Source organism: Micromesistius poutassou (genome assembly GCF_964030765.1).
Source record: "Micromesistius poutassou genome assembly, chromosome: 14".
NCBI classification, from domain to species: domain Eukaryota; kingdom Metazoa; phylum Chordata; class Actinopteri; order Gadiformes; family Gadidae; genus Micromesistius; species Micromesistius poutassou.
The window spans coordinates 12,632,813-12,649,797 of record NC_140284.1 but is presented as its reverse complement, the minus strand read 5'-3'; the positions used below and the strand labels follow the sequence as shown (position 1 = coordinate 12,649,797).

General features: G+C 45.4%; 1 protein-coding gene across 2 annotated transcripts in view; it reads left to right on the top strand.

Annotated features, from left to right (window-relative positions):
- The window catches only part of ttn.2 (titin, tandem duplicate 2), a 192,346-nt gene that overhangs the window by 19,722 nt on the left and 155,639 nt on the right, over positions 1 to 16,985 (top strand). For both annotated transcript variants that reach the window (XM_084478397.1, XM_084478396.1), the window contains exons 27-37: positions 1,881 to 2,144; positions 2,232 to 2,492; positions 2,590 to 2,850; positions 2,956 to 3,216; positions 3,305 to 3,449; positions 3,548 to 3,716; positions 3,861 to 4,092; positions 4,248 to 4,532; positions 4,998 to 5,123; positions 5,225 to 5,413; positions 8,541 to 8,591. In XM_084478397.1, coding sequence (XP_084334523.1) covers positions 1,881 to 2,144; positions 2,232 to 2,492; positions 2,590 to 2,850; positions 2,956 to 3,216; positions 3,305 to 3,449; positions 3,548 to 3,716; positions 3,861 to 4,092; positions 4,248 to 4,532; positions 4,998 to 5,123; positions 5,225 to 5,413; positions 8,541 to 8,591 — 2,244 coding nt within the window. The remainder of the gene's footprint in view (positions 1 to 1,880; positions 2,145 to 2,231; positions 2,493 to 2,589; positions 2,851 to 2,955; positions 3,217 to 3,304; positions 3,450 to 3,547; positions 3,717 to 3,860; positions 4,093 to 4,247; positions 4,533 to 4,997; positions 5,124 to 5,224; positions 5,414 to 8,540; positions 8,592 to 16,985) is intronic.

Sequence of the window (16,985 nt, the reverse complement as noted above, 5' to 3'; positions counted from 1 at the left end):
TAATGGGTCAGTGGGTCAATGGGTCATATCAATGCACGCAATTGCATAACACTACGACCAATCAGAAGAATACACGGGGTGACATATCCAGACCAGCCGAGCTAACCAATAGATAAGACTCTTGCCGTATACGATCGGTAAAACAGCAACACTTTTGGCCCTCCTATATCAGATACACCGATGTGATGGTTAATGTTCTGGGTTTGGGCAATCGGGGAGTGAGTATATTGCTCGTTCCCAGAGTGACTCACTGAGCAAATTCAAATTGTGCTCTCGTGAGAACTCTGGATTTCCAGGGTAGTGCAAAGGTGCAAAACCATCGCTTTTCCAAATCTCTTAAATGTCTTGACACCCCAAGGGGTTGCCACGGCCTCCTTGATAAATCACTGGCTCCCCCTACTGGCGATCCCTGGTGAGTTGCATATGCATAATATGCTTCTATCTGATCTTTTACAATCTGCTATTCATTTCAATTCATTTGTCCATTACAATTCATGTACTGACTATAACAATTCATGAAAATAAAAGAGCAAAAGATCACAGACAAGACTAGACCTATGTTAAATATTTTGTTGATCCAAATAGTTTCCAACAATGATCAAGCACAGACATCCCGAGTTTGATTCACGGTAACACATGTCAATCTGTCCTTTAACCCGTAACTTCTGAGAAACACGAAAACAGTATCCAGTAGAGATACCACATTTCAATAGGGATCTGGCTTACTATGATGCGCTTCTTTAACAAGTGGCTCATGCCAACCACCAGGGTTTCCCCCACATAGACTTTAATTGGGTGGGTCGATGACCCACCCAAGAGAGAGGGAGGACGACGCCATCCGCCATCTACAGTGTTTCCCATGCATTGACTTTTCCTTTAAATGGTAAAATCGTATTTCATTGTAGAGTTGCCAGCAACACACTGATTGGCTCTCGATATCAGTAGCCCTACCTCCCATGCTCTGAATTAAAACATTAAACATGACCATGAGGGAGGAAGTACTGTGGTTGGCTTTTCCCCACAGAGAAGACTGCCGCCCGGATTCAATGAGAGAAAGAGAAATACCTTCAAATCTAGAAAATACTTTTGAATCTAGAAATACCAGAAATACCTTTGAATCTAAATCTCAACAAGTACTCATTTAAAGGTGCTTTCGGTGTGGGAAAAGGTGATTGTTTCCACCAATGTACACATATAAGGTTAACACATGGTTAACTTAAGGTTAACACATGAATATACGGCTACATAACACATTGTTGTTGACCTCAAAATGTTAACTGTACCAGTTGTAGACTATGCACATCAGGTGGTCTGTATGCAATGCCTCATATTAACACACATAGGCTTTTGGTTTCTCGTGTGATGTGTGTGTGCCTCGCCAATATTTTAAAGGTCCAGTACGTAGAATTTAGCAGCAACTAGCGGTCAGCTTGCAGAATTGCAACCAACAAAATAACCCCTTATACATAACGACGGTACAAAAAACAATCACAAATGGGCCTTAGTAATGGGGGTAACACAACCCTTATTCTGACAACTCTCTCTATGTTTTTTAAATGCAGTGTCATTTGTCATTTGTCTGTTCTGGGATATTGTAGAAACATGGCAGTGTAACATGGCGGCAATCACGGAAGAGGTCCCGCCACATGAAAACACTTGATAATTATCTTCATGGGATTGTACATTAATTAAATTAAATTAAAAATAATTACATTTCTGCCAAGTCTATTCTGCTAGATGCCACTAAATCCTACTCACTAGAGCTTTGAGTAAATGGAGACATTTTGTAGATTCAGAATTATTTAGAGAGAAGCGATTTGAGTCTCTGGTTGGCAGCTGTAATGACTAGAATCAAAGTGGTCTCCTTTCATTGATTGCAGCGGTGAAGATCAAGAAGACCCTGAAGAACCAGACCGTGACGGAGACCCAGGAGGCAGTGTTCTCCCTGGAGCTGACCCACACTGAGGTGAAGGGAGCCCAATGGATCAAGAACGGCGTGGAGCTGCAGACCAGTAACAAATACGAGGTCACCTGTGAGGGCATGGTCCACACACTGAAGGTGAAGAACTGCAACACCCAGGACGAGTCTGTTTATTCCTTCAAACTGGGCAAGCTGTCTGCCAGCTCCAGGCTCAACGTGGAAAGTAAGTCACCTTGTATATCAGCCTTGTGACTATTGTGATGCTCCAAAGCCCTGATCAGATGTTGACATGTTTTGATTTGTCTCAAAGCTATCAAGATTGTGAAGAAGATAAAGGATGTGACATCGCTGCTGGATTCTACTGCTTCCTTTGAGATGAGTCTGTCACATGACGATATCCCTGTGAAGTGGATGTTCAACAATGTGGAGATCCTTCCGAGCAACCAATGTAAGATCTTGATGGAGAGGAAGGCCCACAAGCTCATCATCCAGAACTTGAACTCTAGTAACACGGGAGAGTACACTGCCGTGGTGGGACACCTGCACTGTAGCGCCAACCTCAATGTAGAGGGTAAGAAGGCTGCTCTCCAAACTGTTGAGCAGAAGGATGTAGATGTTTTTATTATTTGTGAATTCAACTTTTGAATGCATTCTCTTTTGAACTTCAGCTCTGTGCGTGACCAAGCCCTTGAAGAATTTGGAGGTACCAGAGACCCATGTAGCCACTTTGGAGTGTGAAGTTTCTCATTTCAATGTCCCCTCTACTTGGCTGAAGAATGGTGTCGAGATAGAGATGAGTGAGAAGTTCAGAATTGTGGTCCAAGGCAAACTTCACCAGCTCAAGATCATGAACACGAGCACTGAGGACTCTGCAGAGTACAGCTTTGTCTGTGGAAACGACAGAGTCTCTGCTACTGTTACTATCAGCCGTAAGTTGAATACAATCAATGACATGGAATATATCATGACGTGATACTAGCTTTTGTATGGATTCAGATTAGCTACAGTACACTGATAATCTGTTGTTTCCTCAGCTATTCTGATCACATCCATGCTGAAAGACCTTAACGCCAAAGAGAGAGATACCATCACTTTTGAGGTAAATGTCAACTACGAGGGCATCACCTATAAGTGGCTGAAAAACGGAGTGGAGATCAAGTCGTCGGACAGATGCCAGGTTCGCAGCAAACAGCTGACTCACACCCTCAGCATCCGAAACGTCCACTTTGGAGACGGGGGAGAGTACAAGTTCACAGCCGGATCATCAGCCACGGCAGCAAATCTTTTCGTCGAAGGTATTTGACGCTACTCTAAGATCACTGTTCCTTCTTGAATGTTTTTTTTTTTTCAGTGGTTTTATCGATGTGATTATTTCTCCTCCAGCTCGATTGATTGAGTTCACAAAGAAAATAAAAGACCTAAAGATCACAGAGAAGAAGAGGGCTACTTTTGAATGTGAAGTTTCAGAGCCCAACATCCAGCCAATATGGATGAAAGATGGACAAGAACTGGACTTGTCAGAAGAAAGGTATTTTGTTGCCTTTGTTTGGTTCAATATCCACTTTTCTCGTAAATTTGTATGCAGTTTAAATATATGGTGTAATCTCTTCTCTTTCCATTGTACAGATACGTTGTTCAGGCTGAGAAGTTTGTCCATCGCCTCATGATTCAGACGGTGCGTATGTCCGATGCCGGACAGTATTCAGTGGTGGCCGGATCCAGTGTGTCCAAGGCTCACCTCATCGTGGAGGGAAGAGACGTCAGAATCACCGAACCAGCTGACAAGACCATCACGGTGAGGCACACAACAAGTGCCAGCAGAAATACATACACCTTGGTCCCATCTCGACCAAGACAAACAATGATGATGTGTGAATGTAGCATCTACCACATCCCTACTGCAACCTTAATAGTCCAAAACTTGTCTTTTCCTTTCAAGGTTTTGGAGAAACAAAGAGCCACCTTTGAGTTTGAGGTGAATGAGGAGGATCTGGAGGGCCGCTGGCTGAAGAATGGAGTTGAGATCCAGTTCTCAGTTGAGGAGAGGTTTAACTACGTGACCATCAGGAAGATCCACCGTCTCACCATCTCTGAGACCTACAGAAGTGATGCTGGCGAATATACCTTCATCGCTGGCAAAAACAGGAGCACCATGAACCTCTGTGTCAACAGTAAGTCTAATATTATCTACATTTCTTTTACATTTGACCAAAAATGCAGGGAATTCAATAAAGATACCAAAATATATTAGACTATATAATGACACCTAAATAAGAATTTAAACAAACAAAGTTTGGACCTGAGTCTCATTTCTCTCCCTCTCTAGTCCCAGAGCCGCCTCAGATCGTCAAGCACATGGAGCCCCAGTCGGTGGAAGCTGGTAAACCAGCTCGCTTCACGGTCACAGTGACTGGTGTTCCCCAGCCACAGGTCTCCTGGTACAAGAACTCCCAGGCTTTGTCTTCTGGCTTCAAGTGCAAATTCCTTCGTGAAGGAAACGACCACACTCTGCTGCTGATCGAGGTGTTCCCAGAGGATGCAGCTGTGTACAACTGTGAAGCCAAGAACGACTACGGAGCAGCCACAAGCACTGCACCACTCAACGTAGAAGGTAATTGCACCTCTGCATGAGTCATTCAAGTAAATGCCATGGAGGAGGTGATGTGGAGGTTGTGGTGGTGATGTGATAATGTGTACGTTGGGATGGTGAGGATGTGGGGGTTGTAAGGGTGATAATGTGGAGCGTGTGATGGTTCTGATGTGGAGGTTGAAATGGTAGGGATGTGGGGGTTTTGATGTGGATGATGTAAAGGTGGTTATGGGGAGGAGGTGGAGATGGAGATGAGGGGGTCAAGGAGATGATGTGGAGTTGGTCATGGAGAGGATGTGGAGGTGGTCATGGAGAGGATGTGGAGGTGGTCATGGAGAGGATGTGTAGTTGGTCATGGAGAGGATGTGGAGGTGGTGATGATGAATCTGTGGAGGAGGTGGAAATGGTGATGAGGTGGTGATGTGGGGGTGGTTATGATGGATCTATGGAGGATTTGAAGGTGGTGATGATGTGTTATATCTCCAGTGTCTGAGGTGGTGTCTCCAGACTCGTCTGCGCTTGTCGCTCCTCCTGTGGTTCTGTTGCCCGTCGCTGACACCTCCACACCTGAGGGGGCGGCGGCACGCTTCCAATGCCGAGTGCGCGGAGAAGGTAGGCGGAAAAACAACATCTAGCATTCTAACTTTCAGCAATACTATTTATGTGATGTACAAGTTAGATGTTTGGTGCTGAGTCGCTCTATTTCTGGCCAGATGTGAAGATCAGCTGGTACCATGGTGACAAGGAGATCAAACAGTCAGACTTCTTCAGAATGTCCCAGTTCGATGACAACTGCCAACTGGAGATCTCCAGGGTCTACTCTGAGGATGAAGGACAGTACACCTGTGTGGTCAAGAACAGTGCAGGAACCGTGTCCTGCTCTGCAAGCCTCAAGCTGGACGGTGAGTCATGAGAACCCTTACTGCTGATTATCCTCACTGATAATCACTGTTTGATCTGTATCTGGTCTGCCCGTCCCATCATCCAACTGTTTTTTGCAGAGGAATTCCTTCATGGTTTGAAATCTTTGTATAAAGTGAACATGCTTCCTTTCAGGGCAAGCCCTTTGTGAGCCGGAGCTGCATGTCTCCACCTGCCTCACCAGTCTAAAGAAACATTCAATTGGGCAGAAGCCCACCTTTATCCAGCCAATAGCAAGCAGTGCTGTGTCCCATGGGGAAGTGGCCAGGTTCCATGCTTGTGTGTCCGGCACCCCAAAGCCACACATCAGCTGGTTTCACAATCAGCAGCCCATTCAACCCACAAAGGATGTTGTCTTTCATTTTGATGATGTGACAAACACTGCCACACTGATTCTAGTTGATGCTTTCCCTGAGCATGCTGGGCAGTATAGCTGCAGAGCAAGCAATAGCGCTGGGGAGGTGGTGTGCTCTGCTACTCTCACCATAGCTAAAGAAGAAGGTAACTTGGTCCCACTGTGAATGGTTTCCCTCCCTTCAGATTAATCTGTTGCCTCACCTTTCCATTTAAGAGCCTGAAGTTACTTCTCCCAGCAGTGCTCTGCCACCTCCTGCATGATGCAGCCCCAGAAGATCAATCACACATCCCTCCATCCCCCCTCTTCTCTTCTCTTAACTAACCATACAGATAAATCCCTCCTCTCTGAGATCTCCCCCCTCAAGAAACATCTCACCTTCTTTTATAAGAGACACCTTCTGGATTTCTGCATGAAATTCACTTTCCAGTCTCTGTTATCCTTTTCCCAAAGATACCATCACTCTCTAGGCATAATTAATATCAACTACTTCAAACATGGTGAATTTACTACTCACTGTCATTTTTTGTCATTTCGCCATATAATGTTACAATGTAAACATAACTGTTTTGTTCATATTGCCTTAAAGGGATAGTTCAGGATTTTAGATATCTTGTGCCCGGCGCAATTGACTTTCTACACCGACGCATGTGTCGTTGCTAGTTTGCACCCGGCGCAAAGCTGATTTTCCCCCGCAGCAACCAGGCGCCACTACACTTGACTTGACGCCTGGAGAGGCGTGTCGGCGAAAAGCAGGGGCGTGTTCCGGCGCAAATGATACTTGGTGCTATTTTAGTGATCTAAAAAATGCGCCAATGCAATTATGCCACTGACCGAAAAATACCTGGTCTATAGCGGATAGCGCAGTTGTTGTTGCTATTTTGATGTGCCATGGCAGGTCGGAACTACAACATAGCCTACGCTTACACACACGTAGGCTATACACAGCACAAACTATTAACCTGATTTAAATATTATGATGTCAAAGATTATTCATACGTGTGAAACTGCATGTGGATTGTGGAAACATTTTTTTTAATAGGGCTGCATGAATGAAAAGGAATGAAGTATAGGTAGGCTATGGTATGCGTTAAAATAATAATAACAATAATACATTCGAGCAAAGTATATTCCAGGCTTCCAAAACAAATTTTAGGGTAAATGGTTGGTTAAATGATTTGGGAAAGATACAGCGGTAAGTTATACTTTTAAATCAATGCATCTGCAAACACCGTACTGCAAACACATATGTTCTTGACACAGACATCGTGTACAAGCCCATTACTTTTAGGATTGATGAATATTTGATTGTGAGAAAACATAGTTTTACCGCGAGTAAGTGTTAAAAGAATGAATGAATGCGGGTGATGCTTGGTGCGCATGTGTGTGCGCACCCATCTGTTTAAACACACGCAAACTAAACACGCAACACATAATACAGTCCATGGCAATGTATATTAACGGGGGGACCTGCATATTATGAACACAAGTCAATAACGATAATGTATACAATACTGGTAACAAATGATGTTTGTTAATGTATTGCCGCATATCATTAAATAGACCCACAGTTGCGGCCATCGAGGACCGCGTCCGCATATCATAGGCCTATATGTTTTAAGTTGTCTTTGCCGCAATTTACATGACGAATCAGTGTTTCTGAAGTTGGAGAAGAAAACGCTATTCCATGTGTGAATTATGCCTATTATTTGGCCATAAACTGAGCCATTTGAAGTTTGAAATTCATGTGGTCATGCATCTGTCTCAGCGGAGACTGCAAACGCACTGTCAAAATATCAACTCGCCAAGTCAAATGCGCTGGGTCTTAAAGGGGATGGCAGGTGGAACTCTCATGGGTTTATTGCACGTTACGCCCAAAACACACCTACAGGTTTCAGCCCAACCCATTTTAGATTTGCGCCGGGCTCAAAGTTAATTTATCTTGCCGTCATAATAGCAACAGCGCCGTAGAGCCGCCCACAAAGTACTTTGACTTTGCGCCTTGACGTCTGCGTTTTAGACCGTCTAACTAGGGCATCAGGTCTCATTTCCAAGTGAGCCAGTGTTATTTATCATTGGAGACATCATTCAGTCATTCAGTCCTTCAAGTTGCAGAAATCGCTGGTGCTAGGCTAGTGCAAGTCGAGGAGAACTGCTAGCCTGCCAATAAAAACAGTTTTACCCACTCCAAAGTACACCCGATGCAAACCAATTATAATGCCCGACTATCGATGTAAATGTCTGTGTTGATAGAATAGCAGCGGCGGAATTTCACTTTGCTCCGGTGTAGCAACCAATTCACTACAGCAGAAGGTAAATAGAGAAGCGCACTCCAGGTAATATCAGTCCGCCACTGCCGTAGCTTGCTTCCAACTACAGGGATTATAAACTAAATGCAATGCGATGCAAGGGGAAGTTTATTTCTAACACTATTAACACAGACATTTACATCGATAGTCGGGCATTATAATTGGTTTGCCTCGGGAGTGGGTAAAACTGTTTTTATTGGCAGGCTAGCAATTCCCCTGGAGTTGCGCTAGCCTAGCACCAGCGATTTCTGCAACTAGAAGGACTGAATGAAAAGTATTCAACGGTCTCCAATGATAAATGACACACTGGCTCACTTGGAAATGAGACCCGATGTCCAAAATCCTGAACTATCCCTTTAATGACCTTGAAGGCTCTGCCAAGATTGGGTGCTGTGTCAATGGGTCCAGGCTCTGAACTAATAGCACATCTCCTCTCTTCAACAGTGCCTCAAGTTAAAGAGCAGATAGAAACAAAGACTGAATATGAAATCAAAGGTAAGACCCATTGACATTTGTTTCATAATGACACCAATGTTTTCATCACAGCACAGTAGAAGAGGGACAGTTCAACAATATACAATCTAATCGTTTACTTCAAAAGAGGTTTATAAAACCTTATTATGGTTTGACCCAACGCCTTTTTTAAAGTGTGTCAATATGTTATGACGTTGAACTATTCCTTTGACTTTATTTTCATTTCACAATGCATGGACTCTTGCATTGTTCTTCAATATAAATGTCCTCCCTGTTGTCCTTCTCTATCTTCTGTTCCCATGTTTTATTCCTGATAAGCGTGCTTAATGTACGTCTTTGACCTGTGAGGTTGCATCCTGTGAGCCTCTTTTGGCATGAAGGTTCATGTGTCTTTTTTCAGGTGCAGGATATATCTCTTGTAAGATTCCAGACTTGAATGTGTATTTAAAAGATATGGATAAATAACCACATCTTTGAATTGTCCTTTTAATTATCTGGAAGCGATGACTCTCCTGCCAAATATCTCCTAGCCTGGCTTGCAGATAGTGGGATGTGATTCCTTTGGTTTGCCTTTAAATAACACAAGTAAACTATATTAGTTCGAATAAACGCCTTCTCAAACAATTCTACTGCTTGATTGAGCAAGTTTATTAGAGAGCCTCTCATACATTTCATCAGAGTCAGAGGAATAGAAAGGGCGTTTATTCTCCTGTCTGCAAGTCAGGTAAGGAATATTCTACCGCAAACAAGCCCGTCAGTTTAACTCGGAAACATCTATGCCTTTTATAAGTAATTTATGTTTTGAAGAAATTTCCACAGAAGAAGGATCAAAACCTCCTGCAGGTTTCTTTTAAAAAGAATCTTGCGTTTATTCGAACAAATATGGTGAGTGAAACTGTTATTTCTTATGGCTTTGTGACTTGCAGCATGCATTTAATATTTTCATTAATGATTCTATTCAAATCTTTTCCTGTTTATGCTTCAGGTTGTACTGTATTGACAGCTATTTGTGTCTTTCTTTCAGAACAACCTTCTGATGAAGGGAGAGAGGAAGAAAGCAGTGTTAACCTCAGCACAAACAAGGAGCCCAAAGGAGCATTCTGTGACACATTAGACGTCCTGGATCAAGGGCTGGTATCAGCCGTCGACTCAGAGAACATCAAACCCTTGTTCACTAAAAAGCTAAAGTTGCAGTCGGTTATAGAGCGGGACCCAGTAGAGTTACAATGTGAACTTGTTGCTGGTCCTCCTCCTACTATCCTCTGGTTCCATAATAACAAACCTATTCACAAAGAGCACAGACGTAAGATTCGTACAGAGAGTAAAATGCACATGCACACCACACGTCTAGTTATTGAGAGCATCAAAGAGAAGGATGCTGGCAGCTACAAGGTCATGGCCATAAATTCAGAGGGGTCAGCAGAGTCCACAGCATCACTGCTAGTGTCTCTTGGGAAAGAGCAGTCTGCTAACTATCTGAGCTTAGCGAGGCGTTCTGCCAGATCCAGTGAGAGAGCTGATAATGTGGCAGAGCAGAGAAAAGAGAGGAAGTTCAGGGTGGACCTCAGGTGTGTTGGCTCACCATTTGATAAGACATCCAAAGACCAGCGGGGAAGGTCCAGATCAAAGAGTCTGGTGCGTACGGTCTACTTCAGGTCGCCTTCTCCATCCAAAGCTGAACCTTCAGCTAAAGAGTCACAGCGTCTGGAGACTGGTTCTGAGCGTGCTCGGTCCCCGCCCGCCATGTTTGAAAGCCCTGAGCGTTTTAACGACCGGTTCAGTGATATCTACTGCGACAGGCGCACAGGGGCAAGGTTCAGTGATAAGTTTAGTGACCGATGCAGTGACCGATACAGTGAAAGGTTCAGCGATACCGAAAGCCTTCACGAGGTGAGAACCAAACTGTCCTCACTCCAAAAGGCTGTTAAATTAAAGAAGAGGATGTCTGTGTCGACCATGTCCTCCTCAGAGTTTGATGCAGAGTCTGTAGCGAGTGAATCTAGCTATGCAGACTATGTGGACAGGCTCAGGGTCAAGGCTCCCTCTTCCTTGCCAGATCGGTCGTCTGAGGCAGGTCGCAGGGAGTTTCAGGGCAGGAGTTTAGGTTTGGTTTCTCAGAGAAAGGAGGCTTCCCAGCATTGTGTTAGGCACTCATTTGAACCCCAGTCCAGAACTCGGGCCATCCAGATGCTAACAGGTGACATGACCGTGACAAGTGAGAAGAACATCACCAGCACATTAACTGAGAGAAGTGAGGATGAAAAAGATGATACTTTAGTTGATTCTCAGGCGGAGTGTGGATTAAAAAGTGAACTTGATGAGAAAAAGATTGATGTAGGTGGATCTAAAGTGCCATGCTCTGAAACAGTTGGTACAGTGTCTTCATTAAGAACAGAACCACCCAGAGCTAAGATAAGTAAATCAACTGAGATATTACTTGGTGACTGGGTAACCCTAGGAGATGGAGAAGAGGAATATGAGGAGGAGTCTCTGAAGGCAAAGTACGAGAAGAGCCTTGAGGCCGACAGGATGGAGTGTGAGGAGAAACTCCTTGCTCTGCGCATCAGGAAATGGCAGCATGGGATGCGAATGTCTCAAGAGGAACCTTTTGAACCTGAACATAACCTCCCCTTGGCCGCAAAGGAGCAATACTTGGAGCACAGCATGGAGATGACGTTTGAACCAAAACCAGCTGTAGAGGCTGATACTCCCCTCCCTGTCACTCAGAAATACCCCATAACGAAACAGTACCTGGGAAGCCATGAAACGATGCCTTTGTTGAAGCCTAAATCACCCAAGATGAAAAGACAAGCAGAGGAGGCAGAATGTACTTTATTGAAACAGAAATCACCCACAGCTAAGATAAGTAAATCAACCGAGAGATTCCTTGGTGACAGGGTAACCCTAGGAGACGGAGAAGAGGAATATGAGGAGGAGTCTCTGAAGGCTAAGTACGAGAAGAGCCTTGAGGCCGACAGGATGGAGTGTGAGGAGAAACTCCTTGCTCTGCGCATCAGGAAAAGGCAGCAAGGGATGCGGATGTCTCAAGAGGAACCTTTTGAACCTGAACATGACCTTGCCTTGGTCGCAGAAAAACAATACTTGGAGCCCGAGGAGCATAGCATGGAGATGACATTTGAACCAAGACCAGCTATAGAGGCTGATACTCCACTCCCTGTCCCTCATAAATCCCCCAAAACGAAACAGTATCTGGTAAGCCATGAAAGTGTGTCTTTGAAGCCTAAATCACCCAGGATGAAAAGACAACCAGATGAACCAGAATGTGCTTTATTGAAACAGAAATCCCCAACAATGAAATCTAGAGGCGAAATAATGTTGTTTGAAAAGAGCAGCGAGGATCGTGAGCTACAGCTGTCAAGAGAGAACATCTCTGAGCTGAAAACAGAGAGTGAGTACTCCAGTGAACAGGAAGCCTTGAATGATAGGATCATGAAATGGCAGCAAGGGGTGCAGATTGAGCAGGAGCAGACCGTGGAGCTCCCACCAGACTGGGTGGAGGCCTACCCTGCATATGACACAGTTCACCAGTCTTCTTATGTACAGACAACCAGCCAGCCTGCAGCACTACAGTCCGGACAGACTTCTACAGAGATTAGAACTATGGAGAAATCAATCCTGGGTGAGGCTGATCCTACTGGGCAACTGATGAAACAAGATGAGCAAATGATTGAGGCACTGGCCACAGAGGGACGAGAGACCAGACTTCAGAGAGACAGTGAGTACTTTGTCAGTGAGGAGGAGGCCCTGGCACAGCGACTTCTCAAGTGGCAAAAGGATGTCCTTGACCAGGAGGAAGTTGTGGAACTTGAGTCTGAATGGTCTATGGGTGAACAACACTATAAACAAAGTCCCTCAAAGCCACATGATTCCACTGTTTCAGGATATGATCCTTCTAAAGCTGAGACAGAACAGCATCATGCACTCATGTCTGAGGAACTCTATGAGTTTGAACCTCCTGCTCCGTATAGAGATGGAAGCTGTCAACAGTTCCAGGATCAAGCTCCTACTAAAGAACCATCACATGCTCACCTGCTAGCTTATGGTCATACATCTAAATATGTATATGAATCCTTACCTGACATAAAAGTAAGCACTTTTACCCCAGTTGCAGCAGCTGCCTCTACCTCCAGTCCTCAGGGGGGAGCTTCCAAGTCTCCTGCTGATCATAGCCTACATTACAGTTGTGATGTTCCAATTCAAGACCCCCCGTGCTCAGCCCCACCATCTCAGGATAGAAGCCAAAAGGGTTCCTCAGTCCCAAGCTGCACTCCCACCCAGCTCCCTGGACCCCCAGTCCATGGATCTGAACCAGGTTCTGCTCAGGCTCCCACTAACATGTTAAGGAAGTCCTCTCCTGTGAGGCGACAAGCTCCAAGCTGTAGTACACAGGAAGGGCTTGCGATGGAAATTAAGAAAAGGAGAAGCAGGGAGTACACATTCACTGTGGAGGAAGGCCAGGTAGAACAAGCAGAGGGCTTAAGATCACAACATGACCATGTGGATGTTGGAGAAGTTATGAATGAGAATATTGGGTCCAAAGAGACCTCTGCATGGAGGGATAAGAGCCTCGAGACTGGCACAGCAAGTGGAAAGATGAGTGATTTTAAAACCAAGTCCAAGCAGGAAAATAAAGAAAAGGAAAATAAGGAAATGAAAGGCTCACCTCCGGTATTTGTCAAAGAAATTACAACCATGAAAGTAAAAATTGGTGAAATGTCAGAATTTACCTGTCAGTTCCAGGGAGACCCAGAGCCATCAGTCACATGGTTTAAAGACGGTCATCCCTTAACTCACAACCCAGATTATGACATCATGATAAAATCCTGTCATTCAAAACTGACTGTCTATTACCCAACCACAGAACACGAGGGCACCTTTGACTGCATCATAACCAACAGTCATGGCCAGTCCACCTGCTGCGCAAGCCTGGAGATCTCAGATGAGAAGCTTCTGAGAACCTCAGCAGCCACTCGGGTGCTGGTGTCCGAGGAAACCACAGAGAAACACCAGCAGCACTCCATAGAGGAGGAGCTGCAAGCCTATATGAGTACAGGAGCAGCGACCCTCCATGTGCCCCAGGCAGGAGACCCCAGACCACAGCACTCTGATAACTCCTGCACCTGCTCTCCAGTGGAGATCAGAATCACCTCTGCCACACCACTCCCTGACATGATTGACGTGGGCAGTGAAGAGAAGGCAGCTTCCATGGAAGTCACCAAAGATGCCACCCCCCAGATAAAAGAGGGGGCCTCCCAGGCTGTTAAACACAAATTTACGTTCTCCTTTGATGTCGCCAGGGAGGTTCCAGAGGTGGTCACTGAGCTCAAGAGCGTCCTTGGTTCAAATGGAGAGCCTGTCGTATTAGAGAGTAAGGTAACTGGAGATCCAGCCAGTCAAAAGACTTGTGTTGCTTCATCTGAGAAGAAGCTCAGCAGTTCCCAACCAACCAAGCCTGGGTCTTCCAGAGAGCCACTGCCATCTATATCTGGCTGTGGTCTTCACTCTTCTGCTGCTGTTATCAACGTTTCTCAGATAAAGCAAGCTTTTGAGTGTGATTCACCTGACAGATACTTTAGTGAGGAACAAAGAATGGAAGGTCTCTTTCCTCAGGAATTAATTCCTGTGCTGACGAAAGAAGCACATGCTAGAGCGATTAGGGAAGGAAGTCCACTCATACCTAAACATAATGTAGAAGACGCTTTCTCTTATGTATTTGTGGATCCTGAATCTGTTCCGACATCAATGACATTTATACCACCCGAAACAGTCCAAACTAAACCTGGATCAAAAGCCTGTATACCTGCTGGAACAGGTTCTAACCAGCCTGGCAGGCTTGAGACGTTGAAGCCAATCTTCGTGTTGGAGACGGATGGTGAAATCAGGACTATAGAAGGGTCTTCTGTGCTTGACGCCCACCTGGAGTCGCATACATTTGTCCAGGATGTGCAGAACAAAGCAGATGTGGTCAGACCTGAGCCTTTCCTGCCAGGTAAGGTGGCTGAATACACTGAGGCTGATGAGGCAGTGGAAATGGAGAGAGAGACAGCAATTCAAGCATTTGAAAGAACAAGTAGCTTTATACCTTTCCAATCTGATAAAACAGTGGCCAAGAGCTCATCTAAAGTGGGTGCCCCAGTCGCTGAGGTCACAACACAGAAGGGATTCATTGATACCACATCACCTCCTGGTGGCAGTGACTCTAAATATCAGAGTCAGGAGGTATCAGCTCTCATAGAGGAGGAAAAGTCCACCTCTAAAGTGGCTGCTCAAGTCATTGAGGTCACAACACAGAAGGGAGGCATTGATAACACATCACCTCCTGGTGGCAGTGACTCTAAATATCAGATTCAGGAGGTCTCAGCTCTCATAGAGGAGGAAGCATATGGGTATTTGGGGGCAGGTCTTGATGTGGATACTTTGAGTAAGGGGTTTACAATAAGCAAAGAAATGATGTCAATCCCAGAGCCCTCAATAGATAGTGGGGTCTTCCTCAGTATTCCGGATTCTCAGGTAGCTCTCCTGGAAATACCTGATGGGATTGCTGACACTGACATTCTTGCTGATCTTCAGAGTCATGATGGACTCCAAGAGGGATCTACCAGTGAATCCCAAATAATGTCTGTGAAGTCCAGAGCAGACAGCATGGCATTTGGTCTGGCTGCCTCTGTAGCAGAACAAAAGGCTGAGAAGCAGACTGTAACTAAACAGGTTAGCAGTGATCTTGACACTGCTTCAATTGAACTTGAACTTGGAGCCTCTGCTGGGATCATGGAGGTAGAGGAAGTAACTTTCAATGCTGTGTATGACTACTATCACCCTCAGACAGACTGGGGACGACCACTTTCCCCAGAGTCTGAGATGTCCATCGAGATAGGCAGCACGTTCAGTGATGATATAGCAGATGCTGCTGAGAGGTTTTTCACCCCTGCCTCAACTGAGATCTCACAGACCGTCACAGAGTCTTTCCAAACCCCCATGTCTCCAGAGTCCTTCCATACTCCCGCTACATGTATGTCCAGGGGGTTCATGACCCCTTCAGAATACCCCTTCTCTTCTACAGAGCAGAAGAGAGCCTCGACGGCTAATTCCAGTGAACTCTTCTTCTCTCCTTCTCAGTTCCTGAGGTCTCCTGTTGATGAGGGCATTGATATTAGACCTTCTGCATATAGTTTGGAGGAAAGTCGATTCCTTGCTGAAAGCAAAGGGTCTCTTGGTCTTGGTTCGATCCAGGAGAAGGTTCAAGGAATTCCTCCAGCCTTCCTCAAACCTCTTACAAAGAAAAGGGTTTTTGAAAATGATTGTCTCACTTTTTATGCCGAGGTGTTTGGTCTTCCATCTCCAGAGGTGAGATGGTTCCACAACAAATCCCAGCTGCTTTATGACGACAGAGTCCGAATGCACAGAGATGGAGATAACATCAGACTGACAATGAACAGTGTCACCAAAGCAGACCAGGGGGAGTACATTTGTGAAGCCCTGAACTATGTAGGAGAAGCGAGAAGCGTAGCTTTAGTAGTTGTCGTATCTCAGGAAGTGAGGTTCATGCCTGCTCCACCTGCGGTGACTCATCAACACATTATGGAGTTTGACATGGAGGACAATGATTCTTCTCGCTCTACGTCCCCTCAGGAGATCCTGTTGGAGGTTGAGCTTGATGAGAACGAGGTCAAAGAGTTTGAGAGGCAGGTGAAAATCATTACCATTCCCGAGTATACCGCGGATAATAAAAGCATGATCATTTCCCTGGACGTTTTGCCTAGTCTGTATGAGGAGGGTGCTGTCGACTTTGTCACACAGGAGAATGATGATCTGAAAATAGCGTTTGAGGTTACTGAAATGCCCCCAAGGTTTATCAACCCTATCTGTGACATGGAGACCCCCGAGACCACCACAGTCTTGTTTGAGTGTTCTCTCATGGGTAGACCATCGCCTATCATCTCCTGGTTCAAAGGAGACAAGAAAATTCCCCATGACAACAAGAAATATCTTCACTCCTCTGATGGAGACACCCATTTCCTGAAGATATGTAGGGTCAGCACCCAGGACAGTGGTGTTTACACTTGCAGAGCAATCAATGTGGTTGGGGAGACGGTGTGCAGGGCTTTCCTCAAGGTGATGAGCACCGAAAACTTGTCCGGTCAGACCCGAGGCCGGGAGCTCACTGCTGTCTCCCTAGGAAGTGCCAAGGTCCAGCCCCAGAAGTTTGACCTAATGGTAGGCAACATGTCCCTGGAGGGAGAGCAGGCATCAGAGATTGAGCTGGAGTTTGAGTTTGAGCATGAAGCTGACGAGTCTCAGCGCGCAGTCCGACTGGTGGCCAACACTGATCATAAGATGAGCGAACATGGAGAGAAATATGTCAGCATCAACTTTGATGTGTTTGCTGAGCCAGCC